The sequence below is a fragment of the Vombatus ursinus genome, unplaced genomic scaffold, assembly GCF_900497805.2.
Source record: "Vombatus ursinus unplaced genomic scaffold, bare-nosed wombat genome assembly UNPS02014170.1, whole genome shotgun sequence".
Taxonomy (NCBI): Eukaryota; Metazoa; Chordata; class Mammalia; order Diprotodontia; family Vombatidae; genus Vombatus; species Vombatus ursinus.
In genome coordinates, this window is record NW_020953948.1 from 1,956,674 (window position 1) to 1,976,404 (window position 19,731).

The 19,731-nt window shown below is 41.8% G+C and overlaps 1 protein-coding gene across 1 annotated transcript; it reads left to right on the forward strand.

Moving 5' to 3' along the window:
- Positions 1–2,228: 2,228 nt before the first annotated feature.
- LOC114041193 (zinc finger protein 665-like) lies at positions 2,229–19,398 on the forward strand. Its single transcript, XM_027859515.1, has 5 exons — positions 2,229–2,276; positions 6,235–6,326; positions 11,780–11,906; positions 12,668–12,763; positions 15,722–19,398. Exons 2-5 carry the CDS (start codon positions 6,294–6,296, stop codon positions 17,959–17,961), a joined length of 2,496 nt encoding a protein of 831 aa, XP_027715316.1. The 5' UTR covers positions 2,229–2,276; positions 6,235–6,293; the 3' UTR covers positions 17,962–19,398.
- The last annotated feature ends 333 nt before the right edge of the window (positions 19,399–19,731 follow it).

Sequence of the window (19,731 nt, forward strand, 5' to 3'; positions counted from 1 at the left end):
TAACCCTAATTGCCTCACCAAAAAAAAAAAACAAAACAAAAAAAAAACGACTTTCAGTATCTTGACCCTTCAGTTGTCTCCTAGGTTATCTCCACTGTGGTAGTCCCTGGTGGTCCCTCTCTTTTTTCCTCAACTTGATCCCTGGGTGAACCCGTTCAACTGTACCCTGTCCCCTTCTCTTGAATTCCTATCATATTACCGATCACACTCTCCCAAGCCTCAAACTCGGATCACTCCCACCATTTGCTCCCTCTGCTGCTACATGTGTGCTGCTGCATGAAAGTTGGGAAAAATCACACGACCAATCTGAAAGGTCTGCTACAAATTTGTGACACCACCTCAATCTCAACGTCGTTGTGGCTAGGCAATCCTTCCATATCTCCTTATCGACTCTCTAGATCTCCCTTATCAACTCAGGAACCTACCCTCTACAGCAGGTCTTCCAAACCTTTTCATCCCTTCTCAAACCTCAGTTGAGATCCTTGCCTCATTGTACAGAAAAAGTTGACACCATTCACTATGAGCTCCCTCTTCTTTCCTCTTCCTTATCCCTTAGCACTTAGATCAGGGCTTCTTAAATTGTGGGTCGTGAGCCCATTAGGTCACTTCTGCCCTATGTCCTCTTTCATTCCTGTTTCACTTGATGAAGTGGCCTCACTCCTTACCAAAGCCATGCCTATTGCAATGGTCTTCTGGTGGGTCTGTCTGCCTCAAGTCTCTCTCCACTCAATTCCATCATCTATTCAGCCACCAAAGTGATTTTCCTAAAATGCAGACCTGATCATATCACCCCACTAACTCAATAAACTCTAATGGCTCTGTATTACCTGTAAGATCAAATACAAAACGCTCTGTTTGGCATTCACAGCCCTTTATAACTGCCTCCCCTCCACCCCCAACCTTTACAGTCTCCCTATATCTAAGACCCTTTACTCAATCCAGTGACCCTGGTGTCCTGGTGTTCCATGAAAGAGACACTGGACATTTTATCTGGCTGTCCATAAGCCTGGAGAGCTTTACCTCCACAATTCCATCTAGACTGATTTTACTGGCTTCCTTTAAATCCTAACTAAAATCCCATCTTCATACCAAGAATTTCCCAACCCCACTTAATTCTAGCATTTTCCCTCCAGTAATTATTTCCTAATTATCCTGTGTATAGCTTGCTTTTGTGTGTGTATATACATATATGTGTGTATATATTTGATCTTGTCTCTCTCATTAGACTGTATGCTCCCTGAGGGGGAGGAACTGCTTCTTGCCTCTTTTTGCACCCCGAGCTTAACGCAATGCTTAGCACGCAGTAGATGCTTTGTAAGTGTTTATGAATCGATTGGTAAAGGCCGAAGGGACCGGGAAAGAGCCCTAGACCTGAGCTCTGAAGGAAACCAGCTAGAGGACCCTAAGAAGCAGGGATGCGGAGGCAGAGCAGGGTGCAGGGATCCAGCCCGTGCAGAGGCGCAGAGGCTGAAGCCGGCAGGTCACCTGTGAGGGACTGGGCGGGGCACAAGAGTATAGCAAAGGGAGTAACATGTAACTCTGAAGAACGCAATGCTTGCGGAACTCTGTCGCTGCAGCGTCCGCAGCAGCTCGCATTCATATTTAAGGTTTGCACGGCGCTGTACAAACATCATCTCGTCCCGTCCTCACCACCCCCTGGGCCGTTGGGTGCGGCCCCCAAACAGGCGAACGCGTCTGAACCGCGGGGATCGCATCCCGCCGCGGCGGCCTCCCGGGGCGCGTCTGGGCCGGGCTTTGCGGAGGACGCGGGACGGAGAACTGGACACCGCGTGCTGGGCACAGGGACAGGCAGGGGATGCCCCAGGCCCCCAAGGGTGCGCAGTTGCAGGGAGTCCCTGTGCAAAGCGCGCCGCCCCTCTCTCCTTCTGCCCTCGCTCTCCCTGCGGTTTCCGTCGGTCTGCCACACATGATCTCCTCCTTAGTGCCACCTGCCACCTCCCTCCCTCCTCTTTGGAGCGTGGCCCCCTCGAAAGACTCAGGTCAGACGGGCGCCGCTGAGCCCTCTGGGAAATGGCGTCCTGGGAACCCAAAGACTCCAGCTCTCGTAGGGCGCTGCTGCAGAGAAGACTCCATTTCCCAGAAGGCATCGAGATCGCAGACTGGGCCTGCGCCTTCAGGCCCTGACCCGCCCCACCGCCAGGCGCCAATGGGCTTCCGGGACTTTCGGGAGTCGGCCTGCGCAGGCGCATTTCAAGCGGAGGCCGGAAGTTCTCCGCTTTCCTGCCTCGGTTCTGGAGCCACCCTCTGGTACGCAGGTGAGAGGCGGAGTTGGTGCGTGGGTTTTCGTGGAGCCTCCGCGAGCAGGAACGCGGGTGTCCGAGCTGCCCTGCGAATTCCTCTCAGTGGATGCGCTCTCTGCGAGGGTGGGTGCCCGCCCTGTGGGGACTTCGTGAGTCCCTGAATGTGACCTGAGGGGGCGGAGAATGTGTGCGCGCGCGCGCACGGCTGAGAACGTGCGTCGGGAGCGTGTGCGCATGCTCTGATGGAGCGCTGCCGTTCTCCAAGGTCCTGGCCAAGTCGCGTGCTGCGTCTGGGCTGAAGTTGGCTCTGTTGGGACTCGCGGAGCAGCCTCCCTGTGCCCCTGGCCTCCCCCAGGGTTTGGGGTCGGCTTCCAGCGAGATCCGGCCCCTCATTTTCTAGCTGGCCTCTCTGTAGCGCTTTAAGGTTTGCAGAGCGTTGTCCACACGGGATTTCGTGGGGTCTGTTCATGGTGAACGCGGCAGCCCTGGCCGGGGGAAATGACCCCTGTGTAACTGTTGTAGGTCTCCTGTCTGTGTCCCTAAATATCTATAATTCTACAGAGACAGGTCACGAAGAATCTGGGTGGGACAACGAATAGAGCGCCGGATCTGGAGTGAGGAAGGCCTGGGTGCACCACTGACTGTGAACATTCCTCAGCAGTGTGACCCTGAGAAAGTCACTTATCCTTTGTCTGCCTCGGTTTTCTCATCTTTAAAATGGGATTGATAATAGGAGCTTCCTTGCAGAGTGGTTGTGAGGATCAAATGAAATATGTGCAGTCCTTTGTAAACCTTTCAGGGATTAACTAGTGTTAGGTATTATTACATATGTTAGTGTGTGTGTGCGTGTGCACATGTGTGTGTGTATAAAACAAAATATACATGTTAAATGTAATATATAAAGTAAATATAAACTTTATAAGAAAGGTAAGACTTTAGTAGGACACATTGTCACATGAGCCATGATATAAGTAGCAAGCTGGTGGTAGTTATGTGTGTTGACTAATGGATTGTCCACCTACCAGTTAAATCCTGCCAGTTAATCTAATCTCAGTGTTGCAGTTCAGGGAATCTGAACCTCCGGTCAGTGAACTTGGTTTTAAAAATATTTTAATGACAGTATTTCAATAAAATGGTTTCCATTGTAATTCTAGGTATTCTGTTTTATGCTTTAGAAAGAGCTTTTGCTACAGTTGCCAAAGGGGTCCATGTCACATGGAAATGGTTGTGGAGCACAGTTCCAGGGAACATGTTTCTCATACTGTGTGAGGTCCCACCTGCCCTTCCCATTTCTTGGGCCCATATGATTCTCCCTAGTGTGTGTGTGTGTGTGTGTGTGTGTGTGTACTTGCAAAAAGTATAGACTAGGCAGGTGATCTTATGTTTTTTTGTGACCTTTGGTAATCAAGTGAAGCTTTTGAATCCTTTCTCTGAATATTATTCAGAAATTAATAATTATTGAAAGAAATATGAAATTTCAGTTAGAGTTGCGGTGATCCATGGACCGTAGGACTAGAGGAAAATCTCATTGGCCTCAGGGTAGAGCTGCTGTTCAGTTATTTTTCAGTCATTTCAGACCATTTGCGGTGGTCTTTAGGGGTTTCTTGGCAAAGATACTGGAATGGTTTGCCATTTTCTTCTCTGGCTCTTATTATAGACGATGAAACTGAGGCAAACAGGGTTTAAAGTGACTTGCCCAGGATCGCACAGCTCGTAAGTGTCTGAGGCCAGATTTGAACTCGGGAAGATGAGTCTTCCTGACTCCAGGCCCAGCCCTCTATCCACTCTCCCATTTCCTCATTAAATTGAGGATTCTAGAGACCAGAGGTGGACCCCTGAAACATCCTGTCTTCCAGCCTACTTTTTTCCTTCTAACTTTCCTGATTGTGAAAAATGCATTCTACAGAGTCAAGGTAGGGAGACTAATTTCCATTGGCTATTTCTGGGCTGGAATGGGGAAGAAGGGACAGCCCATTCACTGCACCCCCTCACCAGCTCCTCTCTTTGGAGGCTTTTGCCATACTCTGAAAAGTCATGGCAGTTGACATGGTATTGATAAAAATGTTTTTCACTTGCATCATGGCATTTTGTTGAGGATTTCTCAAGTGATTAACAATTTGTTAATCCAATGTTAGCAAATCAATGAACACGTTTAACAATTTGACATCTAGGTGGTCCAGTGAATAGAGCCCTGAACTTGGAATCTGGAAGACCTGAGTTTTGACTCTGGCCTCAAGATACTTACTAGTTGTGTGCAAGTCACTTAACCCCTTTGCCTTAGTTTTCTCAATTGTAAAAGGAATAATAATGAAGGCACTTAATTTCCAAAACAACTTTATTGTGAAGACCAGTTGTGACAATATTTGTACATCACTCAGCACAGTGCATGGTACTGAGAAAAATGATTATTTTCTTTTTCTGTTAATAGCCAATTTATATACAGGACCCAAAGATCCTCTTTTTTATTATTAATAACCAGTTATTATTAGGTTAGTTATTAGTAGGGTTTTTTCTCTTTTTACTTTTCTCATTCGAAGCCCAGTCCTTGTGAAGGACAGAGCTGACCAAGAGACTCTTTCTCCTCCATCTTGGCTGGCACCCCACCCACCTGGGAGAGCTTAGCTCTGATTAAAAGGTAAATAGAATCTAATCTAGGTGAATTGGGCTCCTTTATTCAACTCATGGAGGACTGGGTGGAGAATGGATTCTTTTGTATAGATTGCTGGAGGCAGAATGATCTGGGAAACCACTGACATGATCATAGCCCCCCTAGTCTCTCATTAGAAAAAGCCCACCTCAGTATAATATTCATTCTTTCATTAATTGTTAACCAATCAGGGTTGATTTTCACCTTCAGGGACACCCCCTTTTCCAAAGGTATTTAAACCTGTAGAGACCTTGATGCAGGGTCTTTGGTTACTGAAAGAACCCCTGACCTCAATTTATTGATTTCTTTAACAGTCTAATTACCAAATTGATTATTAATTACCTAGAAACTATGTCTCCCAGACTTTTCATTATGTGCTTTATAATTGCTAGCTATTATTACTGTTGTTATTTTTTTTTTTTGGAGGTAATGGGGTTAAGTGACTTGTCCTGGGTCCCACAGTTAGTGCCTGAGGCTGAATTTCCTAACTCCAGGGCCTGTGCTCCATCTCCTTGCCACACCTGGCTGTCCCCATTACTGTTATTTTTGAGAAGCTTCTGTTTTCACAGTTAGGTGATTATTAATTAATGAGGAAACTAAGTTACACAGTGATTGAAGCTCTGGGCTTGAAGTCAGGATGCCCTGGGTTCATTTCCAGCCTCAGTTACTTCCTAGCTTTGTGACCCTGGTGGTAATCACTTCCCCTCTGATTTCCTTAGTTTCCTCATCTGTAACATGGCCATGGATCAGGGGTGGGGTACCTGCGGCCTTAAGGACACTTATGGCCCTCTAAATCTTTGTTCTGTGATGTTCAGATTCAGTCAAAGGGCACACTTGAGGACTTAGAGAGCCACGTGTGGCCCCCAGGGTAGATAATAGTTGTGCCTACTTCTCAGTGTGGTTGTGAGTTGGAAAAAAAAAATCATATTGTAAAGTGCTTTCCTAACTGTAATGCTGTATATCAATGCTAATTAGGAGTGTTTTAGTGATGATATGATGGGCATTCCTTAAATGAAGTGGGTCATATCATATAGCACATGGGGAGCAAGTATATGAATCCCTATCCACTTTGCCCTGGTTCAGGTCTAAGTACTATTGTTTGGGCCCTGATGTAAGCACCGAGACTGGGTCAGGTTCTCAGGCTCTAGAGCCCATCTCCTGAATCTTTCCCTGCAGGCCATAATTGCTCTGGAGAGCCCTTTGACCTCCCTTTGTATAGGGATCTTGGTGGTCACCCCTCTTGGTTATCTGGGGATTTCCAAGCTGCTGAGTCTGGAAGCTACACATCAGAGTTGGTCTCCCTCATGGCACCTTTTCTCCCCTCAGATCTGCCTTCTTAAGACTCTTACCTTCCCCAAGAAAGGAGCACAGAGCAGGAAGAAGGAATGACCTCTGATCTCCTGTCAGACAGAGCCCGGGTGAGTTGGATTTTTTCTCTCCCAGATTTCATTTAGGTTCATTTCTTAGAGCAGATAGGTCACCTTCCTTATCTTTGGTCTCTTCCCAATCATGTCCTATTTTTTTTTCTTTTTTTTTTTTACTTTTAGGCAATTGGGGTTAAGTGACTTGCCCAGAGTCACACAGCTAGTAAGTGTCATGTGTTTGCTGTGAGGCCAGATTTGAACTCAGGTCCTCCTGACTTCAAGGCTGGTGTTCTATCTACTGCACCACCTAGCTGCCCCCCCAACCACGTCCTATTGAGGTACCAGAGCTCCAGTTTTTCTCACCTAGAAGATGGACCTTTTCTGACAGGATGTCAGGTTGATAAATTGTGAGAACAGGGGGCAGCTAGGGGGCGCAGTGGATAGAGCACTGACCCTGGAGTCAGGAGGACCTGAGTTCAAATCCGGCCTCAGACACATAACACTCACTTAGCTGTGTGACTCCAGGCAAGTCACTTAACCCCAATTGCCTCACCAAAAAAAACAAAAACAAAAACAAAAATATTAATTGTGAGAACAGAATAGAAGTGGACAGTAGATCACCCAGCCTCACCCCCTCATTTGGTACCTGAGGAAACTGAGCCCAAAAGATCAAATGTCTTGCCTGATCTCAGAAGAGGAAGAACTCAAATTAGACCCAATGTCTCTTCTTTAAAAAATAACGATTGATATGCTTTCCTTTTACATTATCTTCATTTCCTGGTATATACGGAGAGGTCCTGATTAGTGTGAATTATGAGTCCTTTGAAGTGGTTGCACCTATTTGAATTTACACAGTTATGTAAACAACATACAGGGATGGAAATCCTTCTCCTTCCTTCTCCCTTTTCCCTTCTTTTCTCCTTCTCCTTCTTTTCCCTCCTCCTCCTTCTTTTCCCTCCTCCTCTTTCTCCTCATTATTTTTACATAATGTTTCATTTCTTTTTTGCTTCATCCTGAACTGCTTTCCTAAGCAACTCAAGCTATACATACAGCACTTAATAAAACCCTTAAAAATTCTAAGACACCAAAAAAGGTGATTATTCGTTAAATGCTTGGCTCTTATTCTGGCTCACGTATTATTCTTAGTAAAATGAATGCACAAGTATTTATTGACACATTTAACTAAAATAAGGTATAAATAAAACTCACCTAACATAAGCAAAATTTCCTTTTCTTTCTAAAAATTTTAGGGTTCATGCGGGGAATTGTTGGAGACAGTAGAGGTAATTGGGATCTTTTTCCCATTTTCCCCACCATTTAGAAGTAATACTTTGGAAATGGGTTGATTTTCTAGTGATCTGTTGGTCACTTGAGTAAAATGAAAGCTAGCTGAGGGCACATATCTTAAATATCTGGAATAAGATTTATTGAAGGGCATCAAAAGTCACAAATAACTGGACCTTGGATGTTGAGGAAAAGCGTATGGCTGCTGCTTACAAACAGATATCCCTCAAAGCTTCTTGCAAGTAACAACAAAGCTTACAAATGGGACAGCTAGGTGGCTCAATGAGTAGAGTGCTGGCAGGCCTGCAGCAGGCAGATTCATCTTCCTGAGTTCAAATATGCCCTCAGACACTTACTGGTTGTGTGACCTTGAGCAAGTCACCTAACTCTGTTGCTTCAGTTTCCTCATCTATAAAAAAGTGCCGCAGAAGGAAATGGTAAACGACTCCAGTATCTTTGCCCAGACAACCCCAAATGGGGGTCAGGAAGAGTCAGATGGCACTGAAAAACAACAACAAAGCTTACAAAGCAAGGCCAAAAGAAACAGTCCCTTCTGTTAAGGAGCTCCCATTCTAATAGGAGTTAAGTAACTAGGCACAGCAAAGAAGATCACTGGAACATACTCTCCCAGGGAAGACATGAACAGCTAGGTGGGGTTGGGGCTCTCTCTCTGTCCAGAAGAAGCGTCCTGCAGAAGAAGAGATTTCAGAGGAGTCTTGAAGGAAGCCAGGGAGGCTGGGGGGGTGGGGAGAGGAAGAGAGAGAGGGAGAGAGAGAGAGAGGAAGAGAGAGGAGAGAGAGGGGAAGAGAGAGGGGGAGAGAGAGAGAAAGAGAGGAAGAGAGACAGAGAGGAAGAGAGAGAGGAGGAGAAAGAGAAAGAGAGACAGAGAGAGAGAGAGAGTGTGTGTGTGTGTGTGTGTGTGTGTGTGTGTGTGTAAGTGTAAGGATAGGCTTGGTGGTAATATGAAAAGGGAACTGGCAGCATTTCGCTGACAACATTCCAGAATTGACTAGTTAGCCCATCAGCCTCTGCTTTGGTAGACCACGATTCAGGCTTAAAGGTTCCCTTCCAGAAGCTGGGAGATTCGGACCTTGGCCTATCAGTATCTAAGTACTGAAAGGAAAAGTAATTCAAATTACTGGGAGAAATAGAATGGAAAACATGAAGAGTTCTCCTTTGAGACCTAGACTAATAACAAAAAGCTAACCAAGAAAGAAGCTAAGCTCTTGAACAGAATTTGGGAAGGTAGATGTGAGAAGATGAAGATCAATCCTGTATCATTTTCTTATTGTTCCTCTTTGTAATTAATTGATTTTGTCCTGTAACTGCTTAAGTCATGTGGCCCTTTGTCTCTGGACTTGGTCAGAGGTTCATCAGGCCTGCCATGGATTGAAAGGAGCAGATACAGATTTGATACTTGATATTCAATTCTGTTGTTCTACCTTGTATTTTATATCTTATTCCACTCTGGAAGTGATTCTGTTCTATAACCATATTCTGTACTCTGTGTAACGGACCTAATCCTCCTCTTTGTCTCTTGGCAAAGCAACTCTTAAGTTCAAAAGTTTGGCCTCCCTCTCTGAGGCTGAATGTATAAGCTATAGCTCTCCTATAATTACTGCTAATTAAAGAGAAACTCTGAGCTTGGGAATTGTTATCTCAGTGACACCTGCCGATCGTGCCTGCCAAGGGAAGTTTGTTACTTCACTTAACTTTAGTCTCTGAGGAGCTGAATATCGATGCCATCCTTGAGAACCAGACTGAGTTGACCTTGGGCCATCTTAAGGCCGTATCCTTGTAAATTTTAGGTGGCTTTATCTTATGCCCATGTGCCTTTGAGTCTGGTACTCCTGTCTGTTATCTATGACCTCACGATGTAGCTGGATCCTATAAATTCCCAAAAGCATTCCTTTGAGACAAAAAGAGGTGAACCTTTTCCCCACGTTTTATTTACCTTCCTTAGTGTAACCAATCATAGTCTTCTAATTCTGTAATGTTACCAATCCCGTAACCAATGATGTTATTTTTCTTCTGTTCTTTGTCTTGTACTCCCCAAAATCTATATAAGGGGAACTGTCCTTTTGCTCAGAGTCTTTGGCATAATTGGAGGCAAGCCAATGACCAATTTGTGAGGCAGCATGCCCCTTTTAATAAATGTTTCCTTGTGTTGAAATTTGCCTCACTTTACCCATTTGTTAAGTTTCCAGTGAGATAGGTGTTAATTCATCTCTGATACTTACCGAATTGGATTTAAAAAGTATGTTTCTCAACTGTGCATGACATTTCATCCTAAGCAGGTAAAAAAATTCATGAATATGCAAAAAAAGCAAGAATATTAAACACATCATTTACTGATGACAGCACAATGGAAAATGTAATCAGTGAAATGGATTTGGACAAAGGCTAAACCTTAAGTGGAGATGAAATAATTTAAAGAATTGATGGGTCAGAAAATGAATTATACAAACAATAGATAATTTTGTCAAATTAACAAGATGATTACTAAAACTTGTAGGATGCTGACAAAATATCCCTTGGGGAAATGTATATGCTAAGTACATTTCATTAATCTAAGAAAGAAAAAACAGGTTAATGAATTAATCAGTGTAGTTTTAAGAAATACAAAAAAAAGGACAAACTAGAAAATCAACGGGTTAAAAAAAAACAACAAAAAACAAACCAAGGCTGTTACAGAGAAATATAAAAAAACTAATTTAGATAATGACTTATTCTGCAAGCCTTGTGATCACCAGAACAAATCAGGTCTGAGGCTCTTAGTCAGGAGAAGGACCTTCAACCTTGGTTTTTACAATTATCATACAGTTATAAAGTGTCAAAAAGAGGATGTAGGGATTGAATCACTTTGTTTCTTATTGGTGGACAGGATCAGGATTTTCCCCCAAATCAGGCAATAGTTAGGAGGGATGGAGTGGCCTTGTGATTTTCCTGAATTTGATGACTTAGAAGTTGAAACTTAGCCTCACAAAATGGTGGATGAGGGCAAAATGGAATTACTAATGCTATTTCCATGTGATACAACCTAGTCAAAAGATAGCAGTATTGAAAATTAAAGATAAGCAAAATTGGGGGAACAATCCCGCTCAAAATATAAATGTAGAACCAAAAAACAAAAACAAAAACAAACCACCTAATGTGATAAAAAAGAAAGAAAACCAAATTGCCAAAACGAAAAAAAAAAGTCCTCAGAAAAGAAATTAGAAAATTTGACCAATTACATGGCAGCAAAATATGCTACCTTACATGAAATAGACAAATATTTATAAAAATATATCTTCCAGTTTTAGAACACTTTTTTAAAAATCCAATATAATGAAAAGAAATTGGACAACTAACGAATATTCCTCAGAAACAGAAAAATTTGCAAGTGAATTTTAGCTGACCTTCAAAAAACATTCAACTAGCTGTTAAGTATAGGCTTACGTAAATGATTATGTCCAATGTGTTGTTTTGTTTTGCTATAGTTATTTGTTAAATAGGAGAGTTTTTATTTGGGGAGAGGAGAGTTGGGCTAGTGATACCAAAAGAAATTTCTTCCTTGTGATAGTACTAACGATATTAGTTACAGGTAACACTTCTCTAGCAATTTTGGGTTTGCAAGCACTTTATATACCTTGCCTTATTGATCTGTGTCTCTCTGGGATGAATTTCTCTAGGACTTTGAGTGAGCCTTGTACTCTCAAACTGATTCTTCAACTGCTAGATGGGTGTCTCCTTCTGGATGAGTAAATACTACCTGATAACACACCTCTGATGTTAGATACTATTAGTGAGGAGTTGTTGACTAGGGGTCAACAATTCCCTAAGGAGTCTATGGATAGATTTCAAGGAATCTGTGAACTTAGATCAGAAAAACCCCACATCTTTATGTTTACTAACCACTACCTGAACTACACTAGCATTTCCTTCAATTATTTAAAAACATGATTCCCAGTTTAAGGCATTCCTGGATTCCAACAGCCAGAAGGGTCCATGACAACAAAAGGCTGAGAAATCCCAGCTTCAGGTGAACTTAAGTAATGACATAAAACTGTGTGTGTGCTCTCCCATCTAGTCTAAAGTCAGGCATATAGTAAATGGCTCAACGAGTATGTGATAAAACACACTGAAACCCTCAACACTGAGAACCATTCTGCCACCTTCGTTTCTCTCTTCTTGGTCTGTAAAAATAGAAGGAGCAGCCATAATCTGTTTTATTATTTCAGGAATCAATAACATTCAAGGACGTGGCTGTGGACTTTACTCAAGAAGAATGGAAACAGCTGGACCCAGCGCAGAGAGACCTGTACAGGGATGTGATGCTGGAGAACTATAAGAACCTGGTTTCCTTGCGTAAGGACAACTTTCCTCTGTAACTAAAGATCGTTCTCTTCTAGTGTCTTTGTGTTAGCATTTGTTTGGGATTATGGAATGTCTGTAATGCTTGATTTGGTGCTTAACTGCTGGGCTTGCTGTTCAGGAAGATTGAGAATTAGATTTAATGTGGGGAGTTGCTCAGTCATTTGAAACTAAAAGATGTTCTATTTCCTGTTTTTAAGAGATAGGCTTTTTTTTTTTTTACATTGGCATTGTATATCCCTGAAAGTACGCCTTCTCATCCTCTTCCCTCACATCAAAGATTCTGCAAGCTGAAGACATGAAAGTTTCCCATAATTTTGGGGAAAAGTTTTTCAGATGAACTAATTTTCCTTCTGAGCCAAATCACCTCTGTGAATCATCCTCCAAAGATGTGAAGAATAAAATGACAGTGTACTCCACTTTGGGGTTTCTAACACTCTGTCTTTTCTTGGAAGAAACAAATATGAGGGCTGAATTGAAAGAAGTGATATCTGTGTTAGTTTGGCTTAGCTGTTAGGGTTAGCTTTTCCCAAAGAAGGGGGTTTAATCCTATAATCAAACTAAAAATAAATCCAAATAATCAGTACTAGCTGATTTAAAGTATCTCCCTTTTCATTGGGTATGTTGTAGTTGGGATGGAGTATGATGTAGATTAGCTGGTCTCTGTGATCCTTTCCAACTCAGAATCTGTGATGCTTGGAATTCTAAACTGGGTTTGCATTCTGAATGATTTCTGTATTTTTTCACATGCTCAGGATTGCCAGTTTTTAAACCCCATGTGATATGTCAGCTGGAGCGAGGGGAAGGACCCTGGATATCAGAGACAGACGTCCCACAAGTCATTTGTCCAGGTATGTAACTGAAGACCAGACTGAGATACATTCCCAACAGTAATTGAGCTACTCAGTTGAACACCTTTGAAATGGAAAGGATCTCTTCTCAAAGCAACCTCAGTTGGAAAGCCTGAGGAAACAAAACAAAAGAGAAAAACCATGAAAAAAGCTTTGATCGATCTGCATTCAGATTCCATGGTTCTTTCTCTGGATATGGATAGCCTTTCCCATCATAAGTCTTTTGGAACTCTCTTGTATTGTGTTGCAGGGAAGAGATAAGTCGATCAAAGTTGATTATTATACAACTTTGCTGTTACTGTGTACAGTGTTCTCCTGGTTCTGCTCACTTCACTCAGCATCAGTCCATACAAGTCTTTCCAGGTTTTTCTGAAGTCTGTCTGCTCCTCATTTCTCATAGCATAGTAGTATTCCATTACATTCATATATCACAATTTGTTCAGCCATTCCCCAGTTGATGGGCATTCCCTCAATTACCAACTTTTTTTGTGAAGCATCTCTTAAACGCCTCACTTTGTGCTCCCCAAACAGCAGGGGCATCTATTCTTTTTCCTATTAACAGCCAGATAGTGCAACATTGTCCCTACCTCCAGAGAAGAAGAAATGTTTCAGAGGGCCATAGGGAGATCAGCCCATTATTCAATGGGCAGTGAGGCAGTAAAAGTTGTGAGGGAAGGAAAGATAGAGGGCTAATTAAGCTCGTTGTCTTTCATTTCATTGCTCTTATATGCCTCTCAAATAATGCTGTGATGTACATAAAAGACTTAAAATCATAGTCTCAAGGCCTTAGAATTGTCTAGTACAACCTCCTATCCAGGGCAGAAGTTTTTTATTGTTGTTGTTTGTTTTTGTTTTTTTTAAACATCCCCATCTACCCTCTCGGGATACTTACTTCAAGAGGTGGCAGGGTCATTATTTTGTGAAATAATTCCATTTGGAGACAACACCAATAATAGTATGTTCTTTCTTTATATTGAGCCTAAAGCTGCTTCTGCATAGCTGCAGGGAATAGCCTATCCTCCGTTTGACAGTCATTCAAATAGTCAAAAATAGCCATTGTGTTTTTTCTGTAGTTTTTTCTTCCTTAGCCTAAAACTCCCCATTTGTTTCTCTTGTTATCCATATAGTATCATTTCAAATTTCTTACCATGCTAGTATCATTCCTGTGACTCCACAGCAGTTTATTAATGTCCCCCTCAAAATGTTGTGCCCAGAACTGAATACTGAACTCCAGATGTATTCTGATAGGTGTGTTGTATACTGAGAGCATCTTTTTTTAGTCTGGTCACTTTTCGTCTACAAATTGAGCTCCAAACGATGGTAGATATTTTTTAGTGGCCGCAGAATAACTGTTGGTTTGTATTGACCTTGTATACAATTGAAACCTCCAGATGTTTTGAGTAAGCACAGCTATCCAACTCACTCTGTCCAATCTTATCCTCATACAGTTGATATTTTGAACAATTATATTTATTATTCTATTTTGCCATCTTGTGTTTTCTTCCTCTTCTGTAATGATATTTCAGAAAATGTTGACTCAGACATCTACTATCTACTATAAAACTGTCACCCATACCTTTGAGTCATCAGCCACATTGATGTTCCTTCCATGTTTTCATTCAAAGTTTTGAATACCAAGGTAAACAGGACAGGTGAGAATATGGAACCCTGAGGTACAACAATAGGGAATTTCCTAACAATTGACATCGATCTGTTAACTGAAACACTTTGGATTAAGTCACTGAGACATTTTTGAAGTCACTCTGTGGAATCTAAATTATGAGCCTTTATCTTGTCCTCAGTGATAGTTTGAGAGACTGTCCATTTCCTTTTGGAATTCAAGGTACTTGATGCATGCAGCTTCCTTAGAGAGACATGCAAGGCATAGTGCTTAGACTGTTGGCCTTGGAGTAGGAAAATCTGGGCTCAAATCCCTACTCTCACATTTATGAGATGTGTTGTTATGGCCAAGTCACTCAGTCTCTGTGACCCTCAGTTGCCTCTTCTTAAAGTGGTTAATAATACCTGTAGCACCCATCTAATATGGTGGCTCTGAGGCTTAGATTAAAGAATTTAAGTAATGTACTTTATAAATGTTAAGCTATCAGAGCTTAAAATGGCACTAAGACTTTTTGCTATGCCCTTTAGTAGTGTCAGCTGCTATACACGTTTATTCCTCATCCATTTTAGAAGTTTTATTTAAAAAAGAGCATGTTTGATCTCTCAGTATGCCCTTCAAACCTACTGGATGGGTGACTGGGCAAGTCAGTTTACCTCATAGTGCTTTGTATTATCTTTTTTTTTTTTTTTTAAAGTGAGGCAGTTGGGGTTAAGTGACTTGCCCTAAGTCACACAGCTAGGAAGTATTATGTGTCTGAGGCCGGATTTGAACTCAGGTCTGCCTGACTCCAGGGCCAGTGCTCTATCCACTGCACCACCTAGCTACCCCCTTCATAGTGCTTTGAGTTCTCCACGACTATAATTTGTAGAGAATGGGCCAACTTGAAATAGTAGCCATTTCTTCACACTGGAGCTCACTTTGCCAATCAAATCACAGTTCACATTCCTGTCCAATTGATATCCTAAGAAATTTGTTCATATTTAACTCTTGCTCAGTCTTAGGAACCAACCCTATTTTCTTTTCTTAGCTCTCCCAAAGTGTTTATTAATAGATTCCTGAATTTTCACACAGATGGGCATCAGGCTTAATAATCTAGAGTTTCCAGAATCTGCTTGTATCTCTTTTTGAACATTTAAGTATTTTCCCCAAAATTACTAACAGTTTTTCTCTGAATGGTCTATAAATACTATGAGCGTTGTCAAATCTTTTCCTATCTCCTCACATTTCTTAAACTTTAAGTCCCTCTTAACAGTGTTTATTCTTTGATCATTTTTGTTCACGAGGGGCAGAATTAGAGAAAAGTGAATTTTGATTGCTTTTTTTTTTTTCCTCTCCAGATTCCATTATGCTGAAGACAAGGTGTGAAAACTTGGAGTGGACTTCAAATCTGGTCGGTTCTCTAGGAGAGTCTGCTAAGGAGATAAGCAGCAAGAATAATCCCTTTACTTCCAAGTTGGAAGGAACGTGGGAGTCTGACGTCAGGTCAGAGAAGCAGAAGGGGCACTGGAGCAGACAATCCAAGGAAGTACCAAGAATTCAGAGAAAAACTAATGATGAGTTAAATGTTCACGAATGTAATACGCTTGGGAGGACTTTCAATCGAGTGCCACTCATTTTTCCGCCACAGAGAGTTCCAACGGGAAAAATTCTCCAGAAATATGATACACTTGATAAGAACTTCGAAGAGTTTTCAGACCTAAATAAAGATACTAGAATTCCCTCTTCTATTTGTAAGTATAGTAAATGCAGGAGGCCCTTCACTTACCACTCAGATCTTATTCAGAATCATAGAATGCCTACTACACAGAGATCACATGAATGTCATGAATGTGGGAAATCCTTCACTAACAACTCAGTCCTTAAAAAGCACCTGAAAATCCACACAAGAGAGAAGCCCTGTAAGTGCAATGAATGTGGCAAAGCCTTTAAGCAGAGGCGCTCTGTTTATGAACATCAGAAAATTCATTCTCAGAGGAGAGAGAAACCCTATATGTGTCATGATTGTGGGAAATCCTTCAGTTGTAAGTCTATACTCTGGATTCATCAGGGAATTCATAGCAGAGAGAAACCCTACAAATGTAATGAATGTGGGAAAACCTTCAAGCACAAGTACTTGCTTACTGATCATTTGAGAATTCATTCTGGAGAGAAGCCTTATAATTGTGCTGACTGTGGGAAAACATTTACCCATAGGACATCACTATTTATGCATCAAAAAATTCATGCTGGAGAAAAACCATATAAATGTACTGACTGTGGGAAAGCCTTTGCCTACCGGGCAACACTTATTGATCATCAGAGAATTCACACTGGAGAGAAGCCTTTTAAATGTACTAAATGTGGGAAAACATTCAGCCGGAGATCATCATTTAGTGCTCATCAGAAAATTCATACTGGTGAAAAACCATACAAATGTACTGAATGTGGGAAAGCCTTTGTCCACAAAGGAACATTTACAGAACATCAGATTATTCATACTGCAGAGAAACCTTACAAATGTAATGAATGTGGGAAAACTTTTAGTCGGAAAGGCTATCTTACTGACCATCAGAGAATTCATAGTGGAGAGAAGGTTTTTAAATGTACTGAATGTGGGAAAGCTTTCAGCCTGAGGCCCTCACTTATTATGCATCGAAAGATTCATACTGGAGAAAAACCATACAAATGTACTGACTGTGGGAAAGCCTTTTTCTACAGGGGAGCATTTAATGAACATCAGAGAATTCATAGTGGAGAGAAGCCTTTTAAATGTTCTGAATGTGGGAAAGCCTTTGCCAGCAGGGGAATACTTAGCAAACACCAGAGAATTCATAGTAGAGTAAAACCCTTTATCTGTCATGAATGTGGAAAAAGCTTTAATAAGCAGTGCCATCTTAATAGCCATGAGAAAATTCATATTAGAAAGAAACCTTTTGAACATCCCAAATGTGGGGAAACATTCCGCTATAAGAAATTGCTTACTCTACATGAGAGAAATGATACTGATGAAAAAGATTTAGAGTGTAAGGAGTGTGGCAAAATCTTCAAACAGAGAAGTTATCTTGCTGTTCATCAGATGATTCATACTGGAGAGAAACCTTTTGAATGTACTCAGTGTAAGAAAGCTTTCAGCCATAAGGCAGCTTTTAGTCGGCATAAAAAAATTCATACTGGAGAGAAATCTTTTAAATGTGCACAATGTGGGAAAGCTTTCAGCCTAAGTTCATCTCTTATTCGACATCAGACAGTTCATACTGGAGAGAAGCCTTTTGAATGTACTCAATGTGGGAAAACCTTTGCCCTCAAAAGATACCTTGTTGTACATCAGAGAATTCATACTGGAGAGAAACCTTTTGAATGTACTCAGTGTGGGAAAGCTTTCTGCCACCGTTCAAATCTTGTTATACATGAGGGAATTCATACTGGAAAGAAGCCTTTTAAATGTACTGATTGTGGGAAAACATTCCGCCAAAGCAGGTCTCTTACTATACATCAGAGAATTCATACTGGAGAGAAGCCTTTTGAATGTACTCAATGTGGGAAAGCCTATACTGTCAGAGGAAACCTTACTGTACATCAGAAAACTCATACTGGGTAGAAACTCTATATGTTACGAATTTGGGAAAGCCTTCAGCACTACCTTACTACATTGGAGACATCAGAGAATTCATAATGAAGAGAAACCCTTCAAATGTGCTGAATGTGGAAAATGTCCAACCAGATGAGAACTTAACATCAGAAAATTCGTAGAGGAGAGAAACCTTTTGTGTGTCCTGAATGTGGGAAAGCTTTCAATCATAAGATGTACTTTGCTCTACATACAGCAGCAAAATCCTATAAAAACCATCAGGCAGAGGGAATATCATCCTCTAAGGCAGAGAGCTCACATTGCATTCACATCTACATGGTAATGAACATGGTATATCCATCAGCAACAGCTCAGTCCTTAAGAAACACCAGCTAATTCACAGAGGGGAACCCTGTAATTGTAATAGATGTGGGAAAAGTCTTCCCTTAGTTTTGTCTCAGTCCTTGGGAAGCATCAGAAAATTCATAATTGAGAGCACCCTCCAAAATGAATGTGGGAAAGCCCTCAACTGGAGCTGCCATCTTATTTCTTTATTCTTTCTAGGTGGATTGTCATACATTAAGATAATAATTTGTTTTACCTTCCACTCCACTGTACCGAAATATTGAACATATTTATCATTCTACTTTGAGGGAAGTTAATAATTTGAATAACCAGTATTTCTATGTGATCCATTCTTCTGCCTCTGACAGACCCCATTTCTCAAGGACAGGCAGTTTCTGAAGGATTTGATTGAATGAGAACATTCCCAGCCTCCAAGGCATCTGCTCATGAGCCAATCACGTCCGACTCCACATGACTTCATTTGTGGTTTTCTTGGCAAAGTTGGTGGAGTGGTTTTACCTTTTCCTTCTCTAGCTTATTTTGAAGTGACTTATGCAGGGTCACATGACTAGATGAGCCTTCCTGACTCGAGGCCTAGCATGGTATCCACTACACCGCATAGCTACCCTAAACCTTGCTTTTGTTTACCCCTTAAACAGAAACCAGCTTGAGCTATGGCTGCCCCCAGGGGATGACGCATGCTCTTGGTTTTCCAAATCGAAATTTTGGGTGACCTGGTCTCCTACAGCAAAGGCAATACAGGAGAGAACCTGATTGAGATAGCTTATATTTTTCTAGCCAGGATTACTAGAGGCAACTGGGTCACATAACGAACATTCCTTAAGTTCCTAAGAGGTGTGTAATCAGCCACATCTGAAAGCCATCCCATTTTCCCTAGCTGCAAACTGTTCCTTTCACCTAAAGATTGGTCCTGTCCTCAATTCTCCTCCCCCCTCCATTAATGAAGTAATTGGGAGGAGCTGAGAACTATTAACCCACCTCCTTATTTAAATATCCAGAAGTGATTGCACTGCCTTTACTAGGGAGGTCCAAATGATGTTCAGTCTTTTTTCAGTCATGTCTGACCCTTCATGACTTCATTTGTGGTTTTCTTGGCAAAGAAGCTGGAGTGGTTTTACCATTTCCTACTCTAGCTCATTTTACAGAGGAGGAAACTGAGGCAAGAATGGTTAGGTGACTTTCCCTGGGTCACGCAGCTGTTAAGTATCAGAGGCCAGAGTTGAACTCAAGATGAGCCTTCCTGACTCTGGGCCCAGCACTGTATCCACTCCACCACAGTTACCCTAAGGATGCCCAAATGATGCAGTGTCAGGGCCAATGAGAAGAAAGATGCACCTAGGTTTAAAAGGCCCTGTCTACCTTCACTTTGGGTCTTTAGTCACTGACAGGGGCCACTGACTTAACTTACTGGTTACTGCTAGCCTGACTAGTAAG

Bases quoted from the DNA above. Each gene is read 5' to 3' on its own strand.
- LOC114041193 (XM_027859515.1), top strand. From the start codon at position 6,294: ATGACCTCTGATCTCCTGTCAGACAGAGCCCGG. The intron at 11,907-12,667 runs GTAAGGACAACT...TCACATGCTCAG, and splicing joins TAAGAACCTGGTTTCCTTGC to GATTGCCAGTTTTTAAACCC. The intron at 12,764-15,721 runs GTATGTAACTGA...TTTCCTCTCCAG, and splicing joins CCCACAAGTCATTTGTCCAG to ATTCCATTATGCTGAAGACA.